Source organism: Chenopodium album, chromosome 26 (assembly GCF_948465745.1).
Source record: "Chenopodium album chromosome 26, dcCheAlbu1.1, whole genome shotgun sequence".
Taxonomy (NCBI): Eukaryota; Viridiplantae; Streptophyta; class Magnoliopsida; order Caryophyllales; family Amaranthaceae; genus Chenopodium; species Chenopodium album.
Window position 1 is genome coordinate 8792337 of NC_137859.1, and position 25672 is coordinate 8818008.

The 25672-nt window shown below is 34.3% G+C and overlaps 2 protein-coding genes across 2 annotated transcripts; both read left to right on the forward strand.

Moving 5' to 3' along the window:
• Nucleotides 1–4999: 4999 nt before the first annotated feature.
• On the forward strand, nucleotides 5000–12771 carry LOC145617233 (adenylylsulfatase HINT3-like). The gene is made up of 7 exons (XM_081671924.1): nucleotides 5000–5423; nucleotides 7371–7426; nucleotides 7536–7593; nucleotides 10480–10546; nucleotides 11999–12054; nucleotides 12272–12325; nucleotides 12405–12771. The coding sequence occupies exons 1-7, from the start codon at nucleotides 5208–5210 to the stop codon at nucleotides 12543–12545; spliced, it is 648 nt and encodes a 215-aa protein (XP_081528050.1). The 5' UTR covers nucleotides 5000–5207; the 3' UTR covers nucleotides 12546–12771.
• A 1276-nt stretch (nucleotides 12772–14047) lies between these two features.
• LOC145618084 (E3 ubiquitin-protein ligase CHIP-like) lies at nucleotides 14048–21666 on the forward strand. The gene is made up of 8 exons (XM_081672867.1): nucleotides 14048–14296; nucleotides 14462–14529; nucleotides 14618–14681; nucleotides 18506–18577; nucleotides 20411–20544; nucleotides 20657–20810; nucleotides 21002–21112; nucleotides 21203–21666. The coding sequence occupies exons 1-8, from the start codon at nucleotides 14180–14182 to the stop codon at nucleotides 21326–21328; spliced, it is 846 nt and encodes a 281-aa protein (XP_081528993.1). The 5' UTR covers nucleotides 14048–14179; the 3' UTR covers nucleotides 21329–21666.
• Nucleotides 21667–25672: the final 4006 nt, after the last annotated feature.

The following is a 25672-nucleotide window of genomic DNA, read 5'->3' on the forward strand; positions in this document are numbered from 1 at the left end:
TTGGAGATATGATAGTTGACAATAAACAAGAACTCCAAGTCCTTTAATACCTGCTGAACTTTCTTTTAGAATAAGAAAGATAGAACCAAATTTGTGTTTCTTACATGTAATAGAAAAATGCATGAGACCAATTCAGAAAGAGGACATCCTTGACTTACTTAATTTTTATATAGAACGAAGCAGAGTGCTTTAGGTGTGGTGAAACACAGTATTAGACATCATCAGGACTTACAATGCATGAGCCACTTTCTAAGACTCAAATGCATAACTTCCCACGATGGCTAGCTGTACCGCGCGCATCGCGAGCGTAGGCTTCCCTAGTATATTTAAATGTAGTTTTTGCCGAAAAATGGAAGTGTAATTATTATTAAAATACGGAGGGAGTAAAAACTACCACCACTTTTGCCCGACTCCCCTATATGATGTCATAGTGGGTCTCACTACCAATTGTTAGAAACATGGGTGCTTAAAAAATGGTCTGGTTTAAAGCGGGTTTAAAAGAACCGATCAAATCTTCTAATCCGAAAATTAAAATTTTCAATTTTCATTTTGACTCAAGCAAAAATCCTTTAAAAATCGCTTTTTAATGGAGGACACTTGTTTCATTTTGACTCAGGCCAAAATCCACTACTAAAATTCGGCCAAATTGCGACCGCCTCAAACGGTCGCAGAAACTAGCAAAAACGGTCGCAAAACATAATTGCGACCGTCAACGGTCATAACATGTCGGTCGTTATTCTCCTGGTCGCAAAAAAACAAAATTACGACCGTTTGGCTGTCGCAGATTTTTTGCGACCGTTTTTACTATTTTCAACGACAGTTAAGAAAACGGTCGCAAATATTAATAATTGCGACTGCTTTATGAAACGGTCGCAGATCTTGAAATTACCGACCGTCATAAGCGGTCGCAAAAAGTTTTTAAAAAAAACAGAAAACAGTCCCATCACCCACAACCCTTGACCCAGATCCATCGAAACTAGATCCCACCCAAACCACCACCACTGCCCACCCTAAACAACCACTAGCCGCCGCCCTCTACCCACCATCACCTTCGCCCACCTTCAACCACTAATATTCACCACCACCCACCCACCCTTAACCCAGAAAAACATAAATTTATCAAAAAAAAATTAACCCAGAAATTTAAACAACAAACATTCGATTTAACCAACAAAAACAACCCATATAATTTCGAACAAATTTACATAAATCAAACAAAAAATCGGAAACAAAAAAAAGCAACATAAATTAATCAAAACAATTTAACCCACAACTAAAATGCACAAAAATTAAACAAAAAATCAACAAAAAATACAAACACAAATCAAACCCACAAACACTAAGCAATATTTCAAAAATTCAACTCAAAAAAACCCACAAAAATTCGAACAACAATCACACAATTTCGACACAAATCGAACCACTAATCGAACAAAATCAACAAAAATTCGAACCAAAAGTCAAAAATCACACAAAAATCAAACCAAAACTCAAAAAAAAAACACAAACAAAAATCGGAAAAAAATTGAACAATCATGGAAATTAGAGAACAAAATAAAACAACAAAAATTGAAAATAAACAAAAATATAATAAAAATTCAGAGAAAAAACACATACCTCTCACAAAATTTCTACCTCTTTAGGTTTATATGGTCAAATTCGACCATAAAAACTCCAGATCTGGAATTTTTATGGTCGAATTTGACCATTAATACCCAACTTTGACGAGAATACAACACCACAATTCATCAGTTGACAGAAATCCTAAGAAAAAGATAAGATGAAGAAGAAACAAAGAAAAAGTGATGGAGCGAAAATCCTAAGGAAAAAGAACGAAAAGGAGAAGAGGAAAGAATACGGGAGGGAGAATAGGAGGAAATTTTGAGAAAGAGAATTCACGAGCAAGTTTGCTTTGTTTGGTTTCTCAGCAATGAAAGTCAGAAAATAGGAGATGAGAGTGAAAGAGGATAATGAATTAGAGAGAGGAGGAACGTGAGAAGGAAGAGAAGGAAAGAGAGGAGATAAGGAAAATGAAGGAAGAGTAGCGGCCGTGTAAAAAAATTAGGGTTAGTGTGAGTTGGAAGTTGGAATGCCTTTTATACCCCCTTTTAAAAATTAAAAAAAAAACAATTACGACTGTTAAAACAGTCGCAAAATTAGAAATCTGCGACCGTTTTAGAGGCGGTCGCAGATTATGACATTTACGACCGTCTCTTTGACGGTCGCAGATTATGATATTTACGACCGTCTTTTAGACGGTCGCAGATTATGACAATTACGACCGTCTTTGACGGTCGCAAACGATTTAATTTAATTTAGAATTATTTTTAATTGTTCAAACATCCTAGCGACCGTCTAAAAAGCTAAAAACGGTCGCAATACGGTCGCAAATTTGCGACCGTTGTCAAAGTAGTCGTAATATTGCGACCGCATAAAAAACGGTCGCAAATTTCATAATTTGCGACCGTTTTTCAGACGGTCGTAAAAAACGGTCGCAATTTAGCCGAATTTTAGTAGTGATCTTTAAAAAATCGCTTTTTAATGGAGTACACTTGTTTTATTTATTAAAATATTGTACAAAACATCTACAAAATGCTATAAATTTTCCTTCAATATGTTGGAATTTTTATTTTATATCATAAGCTCTTTAGTATTAAAAATATAAAGAAAGGCAAGAAATAATTAGTCTTCTTTGATCTTTTTCTCTTTATACCGTATTATTATAAATATTTAGAATTTATTTTCCAATAAATTTCATATTTATAATCATAAAGTATTGGGTGTGTTTGTTTATCGTAGATCCATATATTAAATACATAAAGTTTTAGAAAAATAATACGAACTATATCCAATAATAGAGTAATTTACATGAAATTTTCAAAAAATTATTGGAAATTTTCAAATACTTTTATGAAATGCTGAAAAACTTATACAAGGTATATAAATTTTAAAACCCAAGATGCTCAAAAACTAAAAAAAAGTTAAATAGTTTATATTCGTTTCATCTTAAGTTCGGGATTCACATAATATATACTATTCTCACTAATGATTGATCTTGAAAAATATGCATTCAGCATCAAAATTGGAGTTTTGCTTTCAAACTGAGAAATTTGATTTTAGTGTGTTCGGTTCAATTTGGTGTAAGACCCTTTAAGAATTGGACTTTACCCACAAAATAGTATATTCATGAATATTTTGAAAAGTTTTTTTTAAAATATATATTACGAACTTTATTATATGATTAGTCTTTAAAAAATCATAAAAATAATTAGTTTTTAATTATTATATTTTGTCTTTTAAATCAAATTAGACATATGCTAGGATATTATGTGAGTTTGTGACTTGTTGAGATAATATTTTAGGTAATTATCTTATATAAATATACACTGTAATATTGAGGGATATTAGGATCGTGACAATTATATATACTTTGTGAGAAATATAGTAAATATTATTTAGACTTTGTGGTTGAATTAATCTTACTCTTATTAAATTAATTCAAAATTTAAAACTATAGATAGCTTTCTAAAGCCAATCCAAACGATAAGATTTTGGAAAGATTTGATTAACCCAATTTGATCTATGTCTGAACCCAAAATAAACAATTTAATCCGTGGGCATATGTCAGGTTGTTCAAAGTGTATACTTATAGAATTAACAACGAAAATTTAAAACAAATTAAGTGAATGGCACGGGTATGAGATATCCAAAATTTTAAAGTATGTAAGTCATTTCAACTTGAGAACATGACCAAACAAAATTATTGATCATGGGAGATGAGAAAGATTTTAATTGATAAATAAAAATATAAAAATAGAAGGGAGATCGGAAAAGAGAGGAATTGATTGTCTTAATGACTAAATACATATTTCCCTCATAAAAAAAAAAGACTAAATACATATAATCACAAAGTTCAATTAAAGTAGGACTTGCCCTTTTTTTCGAGGAAAAAAAAAACACAAAGTTAAATTAAAGTAATAACCCAATGTTATTAAATTTAAGTAATTTACTCATCTAAATTTATTTTTCTTAAACTTATTTTATCTAAGTTAGGTTATGTTCTATTCACTTGATTTTTACTAATATGAACTTACCTGACCTTTTTAAAACTTATTTTAGTTTTAATTTGTATTTGGGTAACCCTCATCAGAAATTATTATACCTGAACTTATCTGAACTTATTACACCTGAAATAAGTGAAAATAAGGTGAACAGAACAGACCTTTAGGGCCTATTCTGATTGAACTGAGCTGAACTAAACTAAACTAAACAAAACTTATTAGAGCTTAACTGAACTAAACTGAACTTATTAGAGCTGAACTGAACTAAATATTTTATGAGAGAAAGAAATTAGATGAGAACTGAACTGAGGCCCTTAGTAACCCAAATCAAATAAAACCACTCTACAAAAACCCTAGCCTCCTCTCTCTCTTCTCTTTCCTAATCTCTAGCCTACATTGTTAATTTTAAAGGGGCTTCATCGGATTTCAGCGATGGAAAGCTTTAATCTTTATTTATTTTAAGTTTTTTGTTTCTTAAGTTATAATAATGTCTCCTTCAAACGATACTTCGAAAGACGAGGTTTTTTCAAACTCGTTCGAAAGACAAGGTCTTTCAAAGACAAGGTTTTATTTGTGTTTAATTTGGTTTTCAATTGTGTGGAGCTACAATTGATCATGGCTCGAATTCGGATTACGAAATCAGCTCCACACAACGACGAGGGATCCACTCAAAATGTTGTATGAGACAACGAATCGAGAATGAGCCGAATTATTATATTTATGTATTTGAATTCTTAGCTTTTTCCCGATTAATTCTTGTTTGAGATTGTTAAATTAGTTTTTATTGTCGTTAATTGTCAATGGTAGATGTCATATAACCCAAAACGTTTTCAAAACTCATTTTCTCAAATAAGTACTCCGTAGAAATCAACCCTAAATTAGGCAACAATACACTCATACTTGTATTTTGCTGTCAATGTCAAACTATCTCATAATGTTTATAGGACAGAGGACACAGTTTGACGAAAAACCAAAGGATTAATCCCATCAATTCTCAATGAATTCAAGTGGATAAGCAGCCAAAAGCAATCAATCCCACAGATTCCTCTATTTTGTTCCCTCCTCTTCTTTTACCTCTCTCTTCTTCTTCCCCACAAATCTTTGACAATCAAAATTCAAACTTTCCAAAAACCCAGAAAAAAAACCATGAATTCTGAAGCTCGAAGACGAATTTCTGTACTAAGCTCTCATCTATGCCCTTCCCACATCAATTCACGGAATACCCATATCGTATCTACTTCGAATTGTTCATCTGAGTCAACTACAGCTCAAGTTCAAACTAGGGATTTGGCGAAAAACCCCAATCCTCAAGATACTTGCATTTTTTGTCAGATTATTCAGGGTAATTCCCCGGCATTTAAGGTACAATTACAACAATATTTACTCAATTTTGAATGTTGGGTGGGTGGAATTTATTATCATGTGTTGTATTCTGATTGAAATTTGGGGTTTTGTTGTTCAGCATTTATGTTTTTGTGGCAGTGATTGAGTTGAAGTTATTTATTATTAGCATTTCTGTATTTTACTGGAGTTTGTTGTCTAATTGAATATTGCAACAGAAGTCAGAAATGGTACTGAAAAAGTTTATGATATGTCGCCGTGATTTATGGTTCCTGTGGTTAAAGAGAGTACGTAGAATTTAAATTCATTTCCATTACGACTATTTATTACTGCCCGTCGAACAGGCTGGTAAATTTGTTAAATGGGAATGATGTATTGTTTGTGACTTTGTGTGTGTGAGAGTTTAGTGGGGGTGGGGTTGGAAGAAAAAGTGTGGGACTAGGAAAATTGAAACTAAGTACTAAAAAGGACTTTGATTTTTAAAAGTAGTCAGGATGATCCTCAATATGCACATGTAATCTATTACTCCGTATTAAGGTATAATGAAAAGGTTCTTGCTTGATTTGATTAGCTTAGCTTATATGATGAGTGTAAAATTAAAGTAGACCAGTCAAGGGTTTATCATTACTGATAGTCTGATACAATGGCAGAGAGGTTTTGGGAATTAATATGGGCCGTGGGGATCATCCGATGTTTGGATGCGCGGGTTTGGGGAGGGGGAAGGGATTGTATTTGTAATCATCCTAGGGTGTGTTTCATCACTCAAATTTTGACTTGTATCAGATTGGAACGTATTAGATTTTTCTTTTTATTGGGAAATTCTACATGTTGACCTGGTTTATTTGCAAATTCCACTTGGTGTTTTTTTTTTTTTGGTTGCCATTTTTTTAAGTGACTCTCTACTTTTGCAAAATTCTACAGTGGCAGCTAATCTAAGATTAAAAAGTTAATTTACCAATTTACCTATAAACTCATTGCTTCCTTAAACTCTCCGACAATCGACCACTACCATCCACACAATCACTACCCTACCCACCAGTGAAGGTTTTCATAGGTTAGGTGACGGATTTTGGTGGGTGAGTGGTGGTTTTTGGTGGATGGGTGGTGATTTTGAGTGTTGGGCAATGATTTTTGTATGTTTTTTTTGTTAGTGGGTTGCTAATTTGTTTTAGAGGTTGAGTTGTGGTTATTGGTTGGCAGGTGGTTGTCTTAGAGGTTATTCACTGTTTTTTGATTGGTGGTTGGTGGTTTCAATGGATAGCCAGTGGTTTTTGAAGGTTGAGTGGTGGTTCTTGGTGGGTGGGTGTTTGTTTTAGAAATTGGATGGTTGATTTCAATGTTTGGTTGGCAGTTGTTGTTTCGATAGGTGGCAAGTGATTTCTGTTGGGTTGGGTGATGGTGTTGGGCTGGTTAGGTGGCTATTGGTGGTTGAATTGGGTTGGACAAGGGCTGTGGGTATTAGGTTGGTTTTTGGTCGTGGGGAGAGGAGGTTGGTTGAATTAATTAGAAGGGTAGACTAGTAAGTTTGATTATTAAAGCTAAGGGTTAGCCATAAAACACCAAGGGTTAGCCATAAGCCCATAAAGCATAAATAAGGGCACTGTAATTAATCATGCAAAAGTAGGTGGTCACTCGAGGAATCCACAAAAAAAATTACCACCAAATGAAATTTGCAAAAACAAGTGGTCACCATGTAGAATTACCCTTTATTTGTTTTAAGAACTTCCTATACGAGTAGAACTTAGTTCCCCTTAATTTCGTTATTTTTATTGTGAATAGAAAATAGTGTTCTAATGCTAACCTTTTACAAGCTGTTCTTTGGTGAAGTTTCCATCCTTCTGTGGGCAGACTCAGTGTGGTTGACTTGCGATTTTTGGCGAATGATGATTGTTTTTGAACATGTGATCTTCATGTTTATGGCCACTTAGCCAGCTCACAGTTGTTTTAATGTTTGTTTTTCTCTCATAGCTTTACGAAGATGATACATGCATTTGCATTTTGGATACAAGTCCACTCAGTCGTGGGTAAGGTACCATCCATTTATAGTACTTTAAGTCTGGTAAAGTTGTCCTTGAATTGAACTTTTGTCATCATGCTGTCATACTTACTCTTTTTTCATGCTTTGACTTACAGGCACTCTCTTCTCATTCCAAAACGTCATTTTTGTTCCTTGGATACAACTCATCCTTCTGTAAGTAACCTCACAAACATTGTTACTCAATTCGGTTTCTATGGCCATATATTGATCAGTGCCTTGGTGCTTAAATCTGGACAAAATTCTGCTGCATGCAATTGGGTGTGTCTATTGTATGATACTATGATCATATTTCCTTCGTTCTCTTTTAATTGCAACATGGAGGGGATGCACGGTATTTTTAGGAGAGGAGAGAGATAGAGAGATAAAAAGAAAGACTCGTGTGATGAGGAGAGAGATAGAGAGCATCATTGATTCATTGGCCAAATAAAGTAATGTTAAAATTAATTTGCAACCTCCCGAAAAGGAATATGTTGTGATAAAAAGAGAACGATGGAAGTATTATTTCTGTGAATATGCACCATCTAAATGTCCTGAAATATCTTTTTTTTTTTTATTCACTATATTACTTGGAGCTTTTTAAAGTTACCATTTTTTTTTTCACTCCACCACCTGCATATCCTTTTCCTGTTCATGAGGGATGTGGAGAAGATCTTTCTGCTAGCATCTCTTTAAGAATTACACAGCCAGAGAGCCTATTGGATCCTGTAGCCAGTCCAAATCCATTAGGTTGATGTTATTTGAGAATAGGTAATTCTTTTGTTGAATAAGTTGGTTTTGTGATGCTAGTTTGTTGTTGCCTTGGTGGAAGAATTTTATATGATTGTAATTTCTGTACCACTGTTTCTGTATTGTCATGGCTAATTCATTGTAATCCAACCATAATAAGTGGTTGTTTCAATCATTTTAAAGATTTGGATTTTGAGTCTTTGCCTATTCTGCTTAAGTTGTGTTCCTTCAAATAAATTTTGCGCTGGTTCTTATAAATCTGATTGAAAGCTAGTGCTATCTTACATGACATGCATTCCTTGAACTATAGTTTTTGAAAGAAGCTTGTGATTTTCCATTTATTTAATGCTGTAGTTGGACTGAGGCTGCATTCGGTTATTCCCATAATCTATTTAATGTCTTTCTAATGTGTGACCTGTTATAGCTAAGGGTTTAGTAAGATCCCTGATTGCAATGTTATTCAACTGTAAAACTTAAATTTTATGTGTTAACTTCTACCCTCCTCCCTTTGAACCTTTATCAAGTCAATATATAATTGATAGAATATGTGTCTGGTCAGGAACTGCTTCAATGAGCTACTGCGCACTGTGATCTTTTGAGTAAGTGATTTCGTGTATTAATGCAATCAGTGAAGTAACCCATCTAACTGAATTATAATTTTAAAACATTTATGCTCAAAATTTTTTTTGTAAAACTGAGACTCTTCAGACTTTTTTTTTTCCTGTTCCTGTGAAGTTCCTACCTGATATAAGTTATAATGTCAATATTGCTTCACCCTTCACATGCATCTTATGATAGGCATATTGATGAACTAGGGTGTTGCATGATATGAGATCCAAGCATTTCTCCTTGGATTATTTTCACGACTGTTCTTTTATTTATTTATTTTCACCTTAGACTTATGGATTATGATGGATTGATTGAGGAGATTGAAGCTATGTTTTTTTTTTGGGTAAAATTCGTCAATTACTCTGTAGTACTACCTTTTTTAAATGGGTTGAGTAATACCTTTTACTTATAATTTTTTGGGATAGAGAACTACTGCACCTTTTTATGAAAGTTGTGGTTGTATCTTGTATGAATACCTTTTGGCTGTTTTGTGTGGTAAGAAAAGTCAACAAACCTAAGTTGGCTGTCATGTGATTTTCCTTGCCTTAACTTGCCCATCTTTTTCCATTCTAAACTCAAATTACTTAATTTATATTCCCAAAGATGATCTGCCATTATTGACTTCTTCGATCTAATCCATCATTCGTTGCAAATTCTTTCCTCCATTATTTGTCTGTCTCTCTTTCTACCTCTCTTTTATTGCTTTGAACATGTAATCACATTGTATATTATTCAACCAAGAATAAGCCCAATTAGGTGCTGCAAACTATATCAGACAAAATACAAGATGAAATAAATATTCTCCACATCACAATTTCTGCAAGCCCCTATAGGCTATCATTTTCCATGCATTAAAAATTGCTGCAATCAGCCCACAGTGACAATTGGTATGAAGCAAAGGGGCCGATGATGAACTTAATACTAACATTACATCTTTCACCTGCATAAGGATGGATGGATTCGTGTTTCAAGTAAATTAAGGGGTAGGAGGCTCTCAAATTATTAGAAACTAGATCCTGCCATCAGATACACCCTAATTTGGTTTTAATGCAATTAAAATATCCCTACAAATATCCTTTGATGCCCTGCATTCTGTAATCCCTTATTTCAATGCAAGCCCTAATTTAAAGTGAAGCTATGCTGGAATATGAACACCTTTTGTTGCATATTTATTCTGATTGAAACCCTAATTATCAATGAGATGCTCATAAGAAAAAAGATACTTTTGTATGTATCTGGTAGGATTGCATTGCCTTTGTTGACAGTGCCTCAAATTGTTGCTATTGTAGAATATAACAGGGTGAGGATGGATGAGAGAGGTGGAAACGTATTATGAGACAAGGGAGAGGAAGTAGTTCAGTGGGTGGAGGGAAAAGAAGGATTTTAGTTGATTGGGCCAAAAAAAAGAGATAAGACATCCATGCTCAAACATGTGACAGTACTTGCTTGTCGACTTTAATCACTGGAATATGGCTAACGGTGTAATCATGCAACCAAAGCTATGATAAAAGATTTTTCTTCACAAATTATAAATATAAAAGCTAGTTCCTCACAATAAATGTATCAAATTTTCATTCTATGTTTTGTGTTTTATTTGCTGAAAATTCTGGAGTTTTTCGCTGATGGAGAATATTAGCTGAAAGCCTGAATCCCATTCTACAAATTTCTTTCTCTTTCTCAGCATCTGAGTTGATTGTGCTGCAGGTTATAGCTGCCATGTGTTCAAAAATACCCTTCATTAGCAATGCAATTAAGAAAGCTACAGGCTGCGGTAAGTCCTCAGGGCTCTTTCCTGATCTTTCTGTTGTGCCAGCTTTGATAATTCATGTAGACCTCCCCCACCGCCCCTCTATTTTTTTTTCTGCCAGCATGTTGGCTCAGTATGTTCTTTGGCTAGAGGGTTATATTAAGTTTTTGGCATCGTTTTATGATCATAAGACTCAAATTGAGGTTTTATCTGAATGTAGAATGGTTTATTTTAATCTAAATAAAAATTAAAGAATATTTGTTCACTTGTGTCATGTTTGACCATAATTTGGGTTCATACTCACTACATTAAGCTTCGCTGAGCTGATGTTTTCTCAAAGTGTAAGATCAATAATGGCCTTGTATTCAATAATGGGAGTCCCTGCTTGTAATAAAGGCTTTACAGGATCTGGAGATGGGGGTGCATCATTCTCCTTTTCCAATTTGCTTATAGGGGGAGTCTTATACTATAAAACAATATATTGGCTATCATTGATTGACTTAAGGCCTAATTTATTTTGGATGAAATGCAAGCTTTACTGTCATTGATGCTAAGGGTGTTGCAAGCAAAAACACCCTTTAGGGAAGAAAAATCCCGTAACCTAGGATTTGAAGGATTCCTTGAAACGTCTTGGGCGAGTTAGTTCCTTTGAACATATAACTCTATCATGGACATGACTAGTTCTTTGCATGTGTAACCTTACTGCCGATTGAATCGAGCTTATCGGCCTGGCCGCTGTCAACATTTTAAGCCTGCTCTCTTCACTTTGGGTAGTTTGCATGAGCCATTTCATCCTTTTCTATTCTGTTCCAGGAAGTTTAGTGGCTATATGTCCCTAGAATTATTGAATCTATTACTCACATCAGACTGATTTTGGACCTTCCCTCCTAGGCGATATTACATGAAACCTTGGTTTACCTGGTTGTTTTATGCTTCCTAGAATGAGGAGCTCATTGTTCATTCTACTCTCACAAGTATTCATGCTGGCTGCAAGAGGAGTTTGCTTTAACCAATCGATATTGACATCATCTTTTAATATGCTACTGGCAAATTTGAATGCTTTGTAGATGCTCATAATGATTAAGTTCATCTTGTGCAGTGCCAATAATATTGGTAATGTTTGTACATTCTCATACATGCTGATCGGACTTGCTACCACTCTTCTTTGTAAACATCCCTTGATCCTTAGATGGTTTGTCTTCTATGGTATCTGGAGAGTTAGATTCTTGTGAAGCTCACGTGTCTGTATGGTATACATCCATCTTATTTTAAAGTATATGGCCATTTCAAAAATCAGTGTTCATACCTCCAAAGATGAAATGCTTGCATGTTGTTTCGAAGAGCATGTGTGCCCTTCTGCATTCAGTTACGTTACCTAGAATCCGTCCTTTGTAAAATACTGTTAACAATGCTATTCTTTTCAAAGGAAAGTTAACGTCATTTGAAAATTCACACAATCAAATCTGAATTTTGCAGACTCCTTCAATTTAGTAGTCAACAACGGTGCTGCTGCTGGCCAAGTCATATTCCATGTGAGTATAATACTGTTATCCTCCATCTTATCAGTCCACCAAAGTTATAAACCTCTGCGGCTCTGCCTTTCAAATTTGTTGTTTTATTCCATAAAATGTTTTTCTATTTTTTTTTTATAAAGGATGTAATAGTTTGCTCGACTTAGCTATTACGGAGTACTTTTTAGTATTACTGATCATACCTTAATTTCCTTGCAATTCTTTGTGGCATCTTCAGACACACATCCATATAATTCCACGAAAGGCACATGACCGCTTGTGGGACTCAGAGGTATTCCTTCTCCTCATGTAATAGCTTCATACTTCCAACCGTTTAGGAATAAAAACTTATTAGTGTGTAACTATTGCAGAGTCTGAGGCGACTATCTGTGAAATTGGATGAGGAAGTACCTCATCTTGTGGAAAGCATTCGAGAACATCTTTTGCTTGCAAAAAACGAGGAAGAATGCAAGGATCAAGGATCAGCTTTGGCTGGGAATTGTAGAGGATGACACTGCTAAATGTAATCTTTGTACACTAATGAATTCTTATTCTTTTAGTTTGATTTTCACGAAAGCGTGCAGAAATAAGCAACAATGTATAAAAGAAAAAAAACTCTTTGTGATCAATCAATTTGATGGATATGGATATCACACACATTGAATATATAAATACTACTTGTATCATTTTATACACATGTATTTTTCGGACTATGTATTTGATTGACTTATTCAAAATTCTACACTAAGTCTATCAGTTTGAGTTCTAGATTGACAGTTTCATATCAATACAGTTTCAGATCACTCTGAAGCAATTAGACCATAGTTATTCAGAACCCAAAGTCCCATACTGAATTCCCCTTTTTCTGGGAAACAATGACTCGAAATCGAGGCGTTGGATTATGAATTTATGTTACTCGTAGTAAGTAGTAGTTTTGATAGCCCAATTTGGAGGTCAAACAGAAGATAATTCAAGCAATCTTTTTGGGAAGTAGGAACTTGGAAGTAATAAATCTTCTAAGCACATAGTCCAAAACATTGGATCTAAGCATCTAACTCTTGACTATAATACTACTGTACCATTGAGATCTTAGCCTGCTAATCAAAATTAGGCATTGTCTATTGATCCAGCTCTTTACTACTACGTATAATAGTTTAACTTCTAACTCCTACCATTGTCTATTGATCCAGCTCTTACGATTGACTCAAATTTGGATCCAACTCTTTACTGTACTACTACCAATTAGATTAAACTTTCTTCATAATGTATACTCTAAATTTATTACCATTATCACTATTTATTACGGCCTACCAAATGAGCTGTAAAAGTAATATAATCAACTTTTTTTTTTTTTTTTTTTACACTTATCATAGTATATGCATTTAGGAACTAAGATTATCGAAGGGGATAACAAAACATAGTTTGTAGTTTCCACAAGGATTGTGGCATGACTATCAATGGTGGTGGATTAATGGGTAGGGATTAAGAGTCAAAAGGGGTTTGGTAATTAGTCAACCAACTAAAACATTCAATATAAAGCTAATCCACTTTTTTTGTCTTCTACTTTTTGCTTTTGCTTGGGATATGGTGAAATGCTAACAAGGTAGACTAAAATGAAACAAAGAGAATACTTTGTTGGTCAACGCTTGGTCAATAATTAATAACGTTATATAGTCACTCTAAATATATAATTAATTACAAGAAAATATAAGTCTATCTCTATGATAAACCTCTACTTCAAGTAGCGGTTTATGATAAACGGAACTTCTTAGGCAGCCTCATTAATTACGTTATCCAGTCACTTCAAGTATCATATTTTCTAGTATTAAGAGACTTTGAGAGCGAAAAAGACGAAAATTTCCGTAAGTTGTAAATTTTTGTTACCAATTCCATGTACAGTCTAACTCCCTCCTCCTAAAAATTAAAAACCGAAAGAACAACACACGTACATAACACACTAAACTTCCCCCTTTATATTCATTTCTTCAACTTAAGACCTTGTCTTCTTCAAACTGTTTATTTATTATTCATTCATTACCCCAAATAACCATTTTTCTGGGTCAAAACTCAAAACATTCTCAAATCTTCCATCTTCAAATTCTCCAGAATCTTCCGATAATCTAACAGTAACAGAGAGAAACCAGAAATGTCTCCAATGGCGGCCATCTCTTCAGTGGCGAAACAAGCGGAGCAACTTCGACAAGACGGCAATAACTGCTTCAAGAAATCAAGGTTTGGAGCTGCCATTGATGCTTATACTGAGGTATTTTTCATTTTTGTAAAAAAAACCCTAATTTTTGTTTCTAATCGTCGAAATTTGTTGATAATTTAGGTTTTACGTAACAATTTATCATCCAATTGAGAAATAGGAAGCGAATTTTTTTTTGTTGGCACATTTTGATTGGTGAATTTCGTGCGATTTTTGTAGGCGATTACGTTGTGCCCTAATATTCCGGTTTATTGGACGAATCGTGCACTATGTCATATGAAGAAGAAGTATGTACCTTTATATTTGATCGTCGATTTTTCATTGTAATTTGTTTTGATTGATTTTTTATTTTTATTGTTTTTGTTTACTGTGTAGTAATTGGGATAGAGTTATGGAAGATTGTCGAAGAGCAGTACAACTTGACAATAGTTCGGTCAAGGTGTGTGGTATCTCTTTGAATCTTTTGTTGCTGTAATCTTTCATGGTTGTTTGACAGTTTTTGGTAATTTGTCTCGGTTTTTCCGTGTTGCGCAACTGCAGTGTTTCTGCTATAATTCGGACTTTATATGCCCTTATTTTGCTGTCTTGCATTGGTATTGATTGACATTGCACTTGGAAAGAAGTTAGCGAAGTCGTTTCATTTGGGAATGTTAGATTGAGTTCCTTGTAGGATATTTGAGTACGAATAGACTTAGTCAGCTTTGATGATGTACTGAGGTGTTGCAAAGGAAATCAGCTGAACTCTCCCCGGAGATGGAAGTTTACTATACTACAGAAGTTAAGGACATAATATACATTCTTGTGTGTTTTATATTATTTATTGTCGAATGTTTTTTGCTAAGCTTGTGTTCAAAGAGTTCCCCTTTGGCTGTCCCTGTGATAAGCTTGTAGCCAACTGGCCATTTTGAAAACTATTGTTTTTTTAGGAATTACGAGTAGGTGACAATACCCCTCTTGTGTTATAAACAAAGCAGCAAGAGATGGGATTTATACATAGTTACAGATTGATCCCTAGATTCGTATCATACCTTTGGGATGGACCAATTGGTTTAGAAAGTGTTGCCTTTAAGGTTTGAGCTAATACTCTCACAACTTGAGAGAAGCCACAAAAAACAAAAAAAAAAGTTTTTGTTTTTTAGACTTCTCATCTAGCAGTAACTATGTGGTCTTTACAATGAACAATATTAGCAATCTTTGTAGGAAAGCCAGGGGGTCAATATGACACCTAAAATGCCGTGCTCGAGATAATCAACCAACAATTCAATACAATGAACCCAAATAATCACAACAACTAATCATCAACTAAAAAAGCAACAAATGCAGTATAAAGACAACAATTATAGGAAGATTCAATTGCAAAGAACACTCATAAATTATATGTGAAAAACCCCTTAGATGTGAAGAGTAAAAACCACGGGACAATTTGAGGATTTTACCTTGTACATCTCTTATTGATAATTGAGTGTAAAATTAATCCAATTCAGTCTACAAAAGTTTCCAATCCCACCAACAAACACCAACTATAAGGAATGAGCAAAGTAGTAGAAGAGCAAAAGTGAAGAAATCACCAAAGCATAGGCTTCTGTCCAACAACAATTCCGGACGAACTAGAGCTTCAAACAGCAATTCCAATAGCAAGTTTGTGACTTTACACTAGACAAGACACTACCTTATGAATGGGCACGTGTCGAGAGAGATTTAATAGTTGAATGCTTTTGAATTTCCCTTTTTTTGGTTGGGGAAGGGGGGTGGGGGGAATGTGCTGAAGTGCAGCTCTCTGCTTCTCCATTCAATGTCTGAAATAGTCTTGTTTGAGTTAGGGTCTTACTTATATGTAGAAAGGATTATCGTCCTAGATGGATTCACACTTGGTGGCACATAGTTTTAGAATAAAGGTTAGAGTGGGAAAAGGTAGAATATATTGCAGAGATGGAGAGAGTGAAACTTTACTTGATAAGGTAAGTGTTACTTCGTATATTTTATGGGACATCCGTAGTGTAAATTTCTTTCTCAGGGACGAGTAGTTTCAATTATCAGCAAATGAAAGGTGTTACTAACTATAGCTCTTTAGTGATGTTGAGTGCTTGATTGGATATGTTACAGTCTGTAGATTTCATTGTGTTCTTTGCCTAGAGTTTTGGACTTTGTTCTGCTAGATCTTTTCAAATCACTTTAAGTGTTAGCTGAAGATGGAGAGTTGGTCAGAGGCTTCACTCATTTGGAAGGGACACATTCCACTATGCTGGAGATTGTTATTTGCTGAATTTATGTCATGGGTTACTCTTCTGTACAGCTTATTGGCTTCAGCTTTTTTGCACTCGAGATGAGTGCAACAAGCTTGGGTTAAGTATTTACTTGCTTGCCTGCCTGCCTTGTGGTTCAAGCCAACCAATCTTGGGTGCCCCCAAAGAGTCCTGTCAATGATCAGCTCTCTATCTCTTGAGATAAAGTAATTAAGGTGTTTCTTCCACATACCAAAACTAGGATTTAGGTTAGAAAAACCAAAATACATCATTTGAAAAAGAATAGACAAGACGATTATTTCTCAGGTTGAAATGACCAGTAGAAGTGGACAGGTGGTCTGCTGTCCATGAAGGATAGGTGGCTAACTTTTCCTGACATCGCTTTTTGGTGGAATTACAATTTGTATGCATGAAGCCTCGTCTTCGTTCCTATCCTATGACTCACTAAGGGATGGTGCTCATCTCTCTCGCCTTTTTTTTTTATCTTTTATTTTTTATTGGAATCAATTTGCTATGCACTGCTGTCGATGGTGTTGTGTATTTTTACTTTATAACAGTTTATTTGTAATATTCCAATGCCTTTATCTTTTTGGGAAGGTAGTAATGGTGTATTTTTTGTTGTTTTATGGCTTATAATATATACCATTTATAACTGACAAAAGAATCTTCAAGCTGAAAAACCATTAATTAATTGTACTTGATTCTTTGTGGGTAGTTCTCACGTACCATGCCAGTGTTACAAATCTATTCGAATAGTGATCTGCAATATAGATTTAGGTATTAAAATTGCTTCCTTAAAAAGTCAACTATACCATTAATTAGTAGAACTATTCTGTCTATTTATAATTTGAATGCTTAGTGCTTACCAACAGAAGGAAAATAATTACTCCAAAAAGAAAAAACACTACTTTGTCGGTTGAGTGATTTAAAACAAATGGGTTTAAAACACCCCCCCCCCCCTTTCTCACTTCTAGAAAAGGGTTATATTCAAACAAAATAATTAGTACTTTGGCCTGTCAAGACAGTGGAATTAGGTGACATAGTCACTGAGCATGTCGATCAATTCGCAATTTTGAGGATACATTCTAATGGAAACCATAACATTAATTTTTCTTTCACTTATCACATTCTTTGATAGAGATTAGTCGATTTTGAATTGTAGGCTTGTAACACCTTTCATGTTGAGTTCAAACCCGCAAAAATTAGTAGACCCCTGTAATGCCTCATGAATATTGATCCTTAAGCAATGGCAAGATGGCAACATTGTCCAAACTCAAGACAATCACTTGATAATAGAGAAATTAGATCATGTTAGGTTGCTACGTGATATCAGTGCCTATGAAGTATGGTTTCTCTTTGGAATTCGGGAGTTTGGTCACGAGTAGGTTACATTTACTGAACAATAGAAATCTTACTTCCGTACATCCCTAGTTTTAAGACACGTTATACTTTTAAGTGGAGAAATTGTTGAGTGTTGAGCCGTTTTTTGTATCGTTCTGGAATGTGCAAAATTGCAAACCACCATTTACACTGACTTCCCATCTGAGCTAGTTGATGTATAATCTAAGCCTTAGTATTTTTCCTTAGTTGAGTGGGTGGGTGGGTGGGGATAACTTTCTTGCATTGAGTTGCTGGTATTTTTCTTGAATCTAGCTAATTTTAGTTTTACAAATCTTTTTATTTTTTTATTTTTTAAATGCGGGAGTTAAGGAAGGATTCCATGAAGGGAATTCCTTTTACACAATACAATCATACATAGTAAAAGAATTTCTTTGGTTTTGCCTTTTCTTTTGTTCTAGTAGAAGACATAAATATACCTTGGAGACCATATGGGCATTCTGTATCTGACGTAAAAGATCTGGAGCTGAAAGAATTTCTTCTCTTGGTTACTTGCTGGGATTTTTTTTTTCAGTTTGAAGAATATATTGCAAAAACCTTGTTTGGTGTACAGTCTTCAATTTTTTGTCCTTTTAACTTCTCATTAAATAATAATTATGAGTAGTATTGTTTCCAATAACAGGCACATTATATGTTGGGTCTTGCATTGATACGGAAACAAGACTATAGTGACGGAGTTAAAGAACTGGAAAAGGTATGTTAAGGGTTTTTGATAAAGGATGAGTATTGTTTGAATTTATGATTTGTACTAGTAGAGTTGTAGGTAAAGTATTCTTCCATTCTACCCCTTCTATAATCTTATCACCAATTGCTTACTGCCAGCTGGCTCTTTTGAGCTCTTTTTTTTTTTTTTTTTTTGGGGGGGGGGGGGGGATTGGGGGTTTTGTGGTATATGTATCTCTTATGAGGCTTTTTATTCGTACCTGTAAACGATGAACTTATTGGCCTTTATTTGAACTTATTTCAAGTTGTGAACAGTACTATTGAGCCTTAAATTTCATTTTATTTGCACTTAATTGAACTTATTAGGACTTTTTAGACTTGAAACTTATGTTAGTAAGGTCAAAATAATAGGTCTTTCGGGCTACTCTACAGTAATATGTTAGACCTTCTCACAACTTGTGTGAGGTCAAAGTATGATTATGCTGATGGTGCATGTTAAAGTAGAGTGCTCATCTGTACACTGCAAAAGCAACTTGAAAGCTTGGGTTTAGCGCTTTAGAAAGACCTATCTGGCATTTGTTGAAGTAGAGTGCTCATCTATGCACTGTGGAAGTAGTTTTCCTAAGACTGCTAAATTACTTTGGAAATACATCTAGTGGCTTAAGCCACTATTCCTATTTCCTAGCTGACCCATGATGCGAAAGGTGCACTTTTAGAATGGAAGCTTTGGTTGAAGTGCTAAAGGCTCTAATTACCCTACCTGTGCAGAACAAGCAGTGAGTTATATGAAGTTTTAGGGTTTAAATTAGCGCCAATGCTTCACGACTTTAGTGTTTTTAGTAGCTTGTTTTTTTTTTTTTTTTTTTTTTTTCACTGTTTAGGTTTGATGTCATGATTCCTCTCAGTTATGAACCTATGGTCAATCAGTTAGTCTTCAGTTGGGATATGAAGAGTTGAGAATATATTGGTACTTTTTTACATTTCTGGAAGGATTATCTTCATGTTTTGCTTTCAAAAGCTCTCTACGTAATAAGCATTTGGACTCCATATCGTTGGCCATGACTTTAAGATTAACATTTGTCCAGATTGGGAATAATTATTATGATATTAGAAGATTTTGTGGGCGATCAAAGATCTAGGATCTTTTTGAGGTTCTTTAATGGAGATAAGGTCAATGGACATGATAAGGTATTAAGATAGACAAGATCTCCTTTTAAGGTAGCGAATATCATAGTAGTCTCAGGGGAAAGTAATAAAGGTAACTGTAGAGGGTGCCTGGTGTTTTAGATATTGCTGATCTTGGGTTCTGGTTAATTATGAAAGCAGGTATTGACTTTATAGTTGTTGATACTGTATGATTTAGGACAACAGTTGGTCTTTTCTTTTGCTAAAGAAGTTTCTGTGGTTCTGGTTGCTGTTGGTTGTGTTTATAATATTGATATCATATACTTCGTATATAAATATGAATACAATTATTAAGCTTTATGTTCTGTTGATTTAGGCCTTGATATGTTCTCTTGAAATAGGGTGTTCTGGTATGCATTTGTTAAGGTCTGGCCTGACTGAACATTAACTGTATATTCACCCTAATATATAAGATTAAACAATTTTATGTGAGATCTTGAACTTTAACTGTACGATCCATCTCAATCAATATTCTTCAAATTAAAAATTTTTATACATTTTTATTACATAACAATTTTAAAGATATTTCGTACCTATCAATAACTATAAATGAAAATAAGGAAATTTGGTGGTGTTTGGTCTTAAATATTTTGGTCTAGTTTGATCTGATTTTTACTAGAGTAAACGTTAAGTTATTATGGTAAATTACTGAATTTACTGGGTATTTTTGGACCTCCAGGCATTAGATCTAGGAAGAGGTGCTAATCCAAAAGGTTATATGGTAGAGGAGATCTGGCAAGAGCTCGCCAAAGCAAGATATCTATTGTGGGAACAGGAATCTAGCCAGCGTTCATGGGAATTGCAGACCTTGAAGTATGCAATGTTTTAAGTTAGCTATTTCCTTTTGGTTTTCCGACCACTTCTTATAGTATCATATTCTACATTGAAGTTTACTTCCTTCTCTTCCATTTTGTTTATCACTCAGAGAAGCATGTCAAGAGGCTCTTAAGGAACAACATATAATGGATTCTTCCAAGACTGAAGGATTTATTAATGAAGCAGATGCTGGCCTTATGAAACAGTTGGATGCATTGGATAATGTGTTTAGGAAAGCTGGAGAACATGACATACCTTCTGAGGTATTCAAGTCTGTTTAAATTGTTTTCTGTTGCCCCCACCCCGCCAGCACACACACGCACTCACACAAAGCAAAACAGAGGAAAAGCAAGGAGGGGGGGGGGGGGCACTTGTATTGCAGTTTTTTATCAGATGTGCTTCAAAGATACTTCTGTGGCAGTTATTGATGCAGAAAACACAAATCATCTTTCAGGTGCCTGACTATTTATGCTGCAGAATCACACTTGACATATTCCGCGATCCTGTCATTACACCAAGTGGGGTCACATATGAGAGAGCCATTATCCTTGAGCATCTTGAGAAGGTTAAATTTGAGTTTTTTGACAATATTTCTTCTTAATTGCATGTATATTTTATCACAATATTGAGAACTTATTTTTCTGTTGGAATTTAGATGGGCAAGTTTGACCCAATCACTCGTGAACCACTTGATCAATCCCAATTGATTCCAAATTTGGCCATAAAAGAAGCAGTTCAGGCATATCTGGAGGATCACGGGTGGGCTTATAAGACAGACTAGCAGTGGTATGCTAAACTTCTTGGTTTGGTACGTGGATCTGGTCGTAACTCAAAGTAAGCTCAAGGGCATCCTTCCTGTGGAACATGTGATCTTCCCATCTGGTCCTATTACTAATCACATCTTGTGCAATTCTTTACATTATAGAGTATTACTGTCATTCAACTGTTTGAGGGGTAATATTTATCTTTTAAGTTGTACAGTTACTATGAGACATAGTTGAGGACTAGGGGTTGTAAAGCTTGTAGTCTTGTACAGTTAGTAAAACATTGTTGCCCGAGGCAGGAAAAAATGAAAAATTTTCCCTTGGGTGAAAAACCAAAGGTGTGTGGTCTATATATTTCATTTTTTGTGGTTGATTGATTTTGCTGGTATTTTTTTGCTGAAAGGAAATCCTTCTCACAGTCCTTGCTGATAGTCTGTTTGTCTCTTATAATTGACGCGGTAATATGCTAAGAGCACCATGTTATTGAGCTAATTCCATGTACACTGAAGTTCATTGCTGGTTTGACAAGAAAATGCAATAAATAAATACCGACCTACAATCTATGACTTATTTCTTATCTCGACTTGTTAAGGTGTTAATGATTTCCGTTGTTTCATTAGTAATGTACTTGTTAAAAGATTGCAAGGATTTCTCCCATATCTGATTGAGAGTTGCTAAAATTATCGCTTACCATACAAAGACGCGTTAGTATTCGGTTCCACAAACCTTACCTGAAAATCTTTCTGATATCTTGAGTTAGATCAGCTTGGCCTATTTTCTGTGAAAATTTGACTGGTGGGACAATGTGGCTTAGTGGTTGGGATTGTGATTGTGTACGAATGAGTTTGTTATGAGGATCTAACATGAGTAAAATTATATGGAGTAATAGTGATTTGATGACCATTTTGGTTCACGTGTATAGCTTGCAATATTTGCTGGTTCTGAGACCTGTCATCATCTGTAACTGGTAGTTTACTGAGATTCAGCTTCTTTGGTTTCTTCTGATGTTTAAATATCTGCAGACTGCAGGTATTATCTTCAGTTCTCACTCAACATGCCTTATCTTTTGCAGACTAGGAAAAAGACAGTTTATGGAATAGTGCAAAGGTTGGATATCTGACATGCAATTATATTGAAGCAATTATTGTGGATATTTGCTGCCGATGACAACTAACTTAGTTGGTTACGTTACTAATATATGACTGACTGAAAACCATTTTATATCTTGACCTAGTAAGACTAATTTTGATTTTGATGAACCAAAATAAACCCTACTTGACTAGAAGATCAATAGATTCGGATGACTCAATCCGAAGTTGACTTGACCTGAATCCAATTGGAATGGCTCAGGACGTAAATAGAATTAAATTTAATGACTAGTCTGCCCCTCTATTCATATGTAAGAATCTGTCTGGAAAAGAATGACAGAAAACCAGTAATAATACAGGATCCTGGCCTGTAGGTAGGAACCTGTGAAACTGAAGATGGAGGGATCCAATGTAGAATTGAGGTGTTTGACCAATTGTGAACCTGACCTACTGCTTGTCTTTGTGCAAAGAACACTTGATTTTAATTTAAATATGTATGGGCTGCTAACTGTTGTCTTCCCATGAGTATATTATCCAAATTATCACATGATTTTTTATACTAGTGTCCAAGCAACGTAAGCTGGAACTCTCCCATTAATACATGATTGATAGGGTATTATGCCTAAACAGTTCGGAGATTGTACGCCTATCTCATTAAACTAACTAGTTACGCCTTAATCTTATAAGTGAGCCTAGATTATATGAAGTAAAATGATTCGGAAATTTCTTATTTCATCCCTTTTGTTAGTCTATATTATTAGCGATAGATATGCAGTTGGCAATGAAACATCTATCTTTGCTAAGTGTTCTTTCACAGAGAAAGAATGATGGATAATTGACGCTCAAGTATAATCACAAGCCTATTTTTAATGGCAACGGACAAGAAGATTTTGAACCTTTTCGAGCAAAGAAATTGATTGGTCTGTAGAAAACTTATATTGGAATGAACAATTTAAAGAAAGAATACGTAGATATCAACTAGTTTATTTAAATAACTAAGAGGTAGTACCATATACTTCGTACAGTCGTATCACTTGCAAAATGTAATAGTAAGTGTTTATTATATTTCAAAGCCATGATTTTCTCTAGTGTTGTTTCAAATAGAAGAGACATGGTAGCATCTTCCAATTACTCCTCAAACCTTAAGTCCTTAACCCCTTAAGGCAACTCTAATTCATTTATTAATAGGATACGTTAATCAACAAATTTTATTTTATTTTCCTTCTTTTAATGAAGAATCTGTCTTTTTTTCACGTCAATTTCATGAAGGTCTTTATCATAACATTATTGGATTCTTGTTCTTGTTCCAAAATGGATGGTTGTTCCTTTTCAGTTATCCCCAACGAATGAGGAAATAGTCTTTTGGTACTCAGGATATATATGTGCTGGCTTTGATTTTTCACTTGATATACCCTAATACAAGATTCCTAAATTCCTCATTATCAATCATTACTCCACATCACCCATTCGCCCCTCCCCTTCCCTCTTTTTTAATTCATGATCGATACTTGCTAGTAATTCCATTTCTACATTGATCACTTATTTAACACTTATTTTATATTATCTGACCGCTTAATTAACTTTTCTTGAGTGTCAATTGTCAACTAGCTATTTCACTTGGCTAGTATGATTGACTATTATTGTTGCCTTTTTAAAATTGACTATTTGACCAACTAAGAAGTTTTTTTTTTATTTTTAATTATAATAAACTCATCCTAAAACAGAATATGCGAAATTACATTTAGCGATACTTAATAATTTCATAAAGACTTTGAGAAGGTCATTTACCAAACATTTTTTTTACCATATGAAAAGGCCAAAACTTAAAAGATGAGTAATATTTAAGCACACCTTATATCAATCATCCCATGAGAAAAATGGAAGGAACTAATAATTTAGTTATCATACAATCATTCAATGATCCATAATATATAATTAAGTTTTATAGTGTTGTTTAACACATTGTTAATGTTATTATGTTAAATATGCAATTGCTCCCATGGGCCATCTCCCCAATAATTCATCCACAAACCACAACACAAGATGCTCCATTATTTTTGCTACCTTTATAAAAATTAATTTGTACAATTGTACTCATGTCCTATTTTCATTGGTTCATATCATTAGGAACTTTTTGGATAAGTAGTGTAGTAGTTTCTTGAAGAGGAGTTTGGAGTTAGGCAGAAATGATATATTGCCCACCCTGTCTAATATAATGTCCTTAGATGAATGATATAACGAAGAGACTAGGCTCTAACATACGCAATTAATATGTTGGGTGTTTATATAAGCACTTGTGCCTTATACCACATGGTAGACCTTTTGTCTCCTTACCACTTCTAAGTGATTTTGCTTCCTTTATTTCTTTTCTTTCTTTTCATTTGTCGTTGGGTGTTAATTTTGTGTGACGTGGAGCATTGACAAAACATCTATAGAGATTAAACCTTTTCGCTCAATTTTCAGGCAACAATAAATAAATCTCGTTATGTGGAACATTGATAGAACATCTATAGGGATCAGACCTTTTCGCTCAATTTCAAGAGCAATAATAAATTTTGGAATTTTCAATCAATTAGGAGAAAGGGTTTGAAATATAAACATTTTCGGCTAGGGGTTCTTTTTTTCTAACATCATGAATTGCGGGTAAAGATCTAAATGATCCTATAAGGTACCCCAAAACAAACCCTTAAGGTCTATAATGGTTGTTTTGAATTGATTGTATAAAATCATTATTGTGGTTGTTCAAAAGCACTTGGTGTTATGGTTTTTGACTTTGTTCATCAAGCCTTGGTAATCTAATATGGTTACCATCAATTTTATTTGGATGATTTCATATTCAATGTCATTTATGATTTTAATAGCTAATAACGTGACTCTTGAAAACTCTTAAAGGCAAATTGAAATTGAGGGAATTTATCATAATAATGTATTTACAATGTTTTAATAACATCGATATCAGATTGAATTATGGTGTCATTTCAATTTTCAATTATGAACAAGACTTCTACGTACAATTCTACATAAGGAAATTATTCCACCTATTGCATGCATAAGCATTATTTTAAGAGTTTTTTTTATTTATTTTTATATTTAAGACATCTAATATGAATTCGAATACAACTACTTGGTGAATTACTGAATTATGTCAATTGCAATTATGCAATCTGAAAATATTGCTAAATAACTTCAATAAGCCCCTACTTACATAAAGCAATAAGTTAGTAAGTAGCAATGATATTCCATAAGAAAACACATCTATAATAATATTGAGTT

Excerpts from the sequence above, each read along its gene's own strand:
- LOC145617233 (XM_081671924.1), top strand. The coding sequence starts at position 5,208 with ATGAATTCTGAAGCTCGAAGACGAATTTCTGTACTAAGCTCTCATCTA. Across the intron at positions 7,594-10,479 it reads TGGATACAACTCATCCTTCT|GTTATAGCTGCCATGTGTTC; the intron begins GTAAGTAACCTC and ends ATTGTGCTGCAG. Across the intron at positions 12,326-12,404 it reads ACCGCTTGTGGGACTCAGAG|AGTCTGAGGCGACTATCTGT; the intron begins GTATTCCTTCTC and ends TAACTATTGCAG.
- LOC145618084 (XM_081672867.1), top strand. The coding sequence starts at position 14,180 with ATGTCTCCAATGGCGGCCATCTCTTCAGTGGCGAAACAAGCGGAGCAA. Across the intron at positions 20,545-20,656 it reads TGGGAATTGCAGACCTTGAA|AGAAGCATGTCAAGAGGCTC; the intron begins GTATGCAATGTT and ends TTTATCACTCAG. Across the intron at positions 20,811-21,001 it reads AACATGACATACCTTCTGAG|GTGCCTGACTATTTATGCTG; the intron begins GTATTCAAGTCT and ends ATCATCTTTCAG.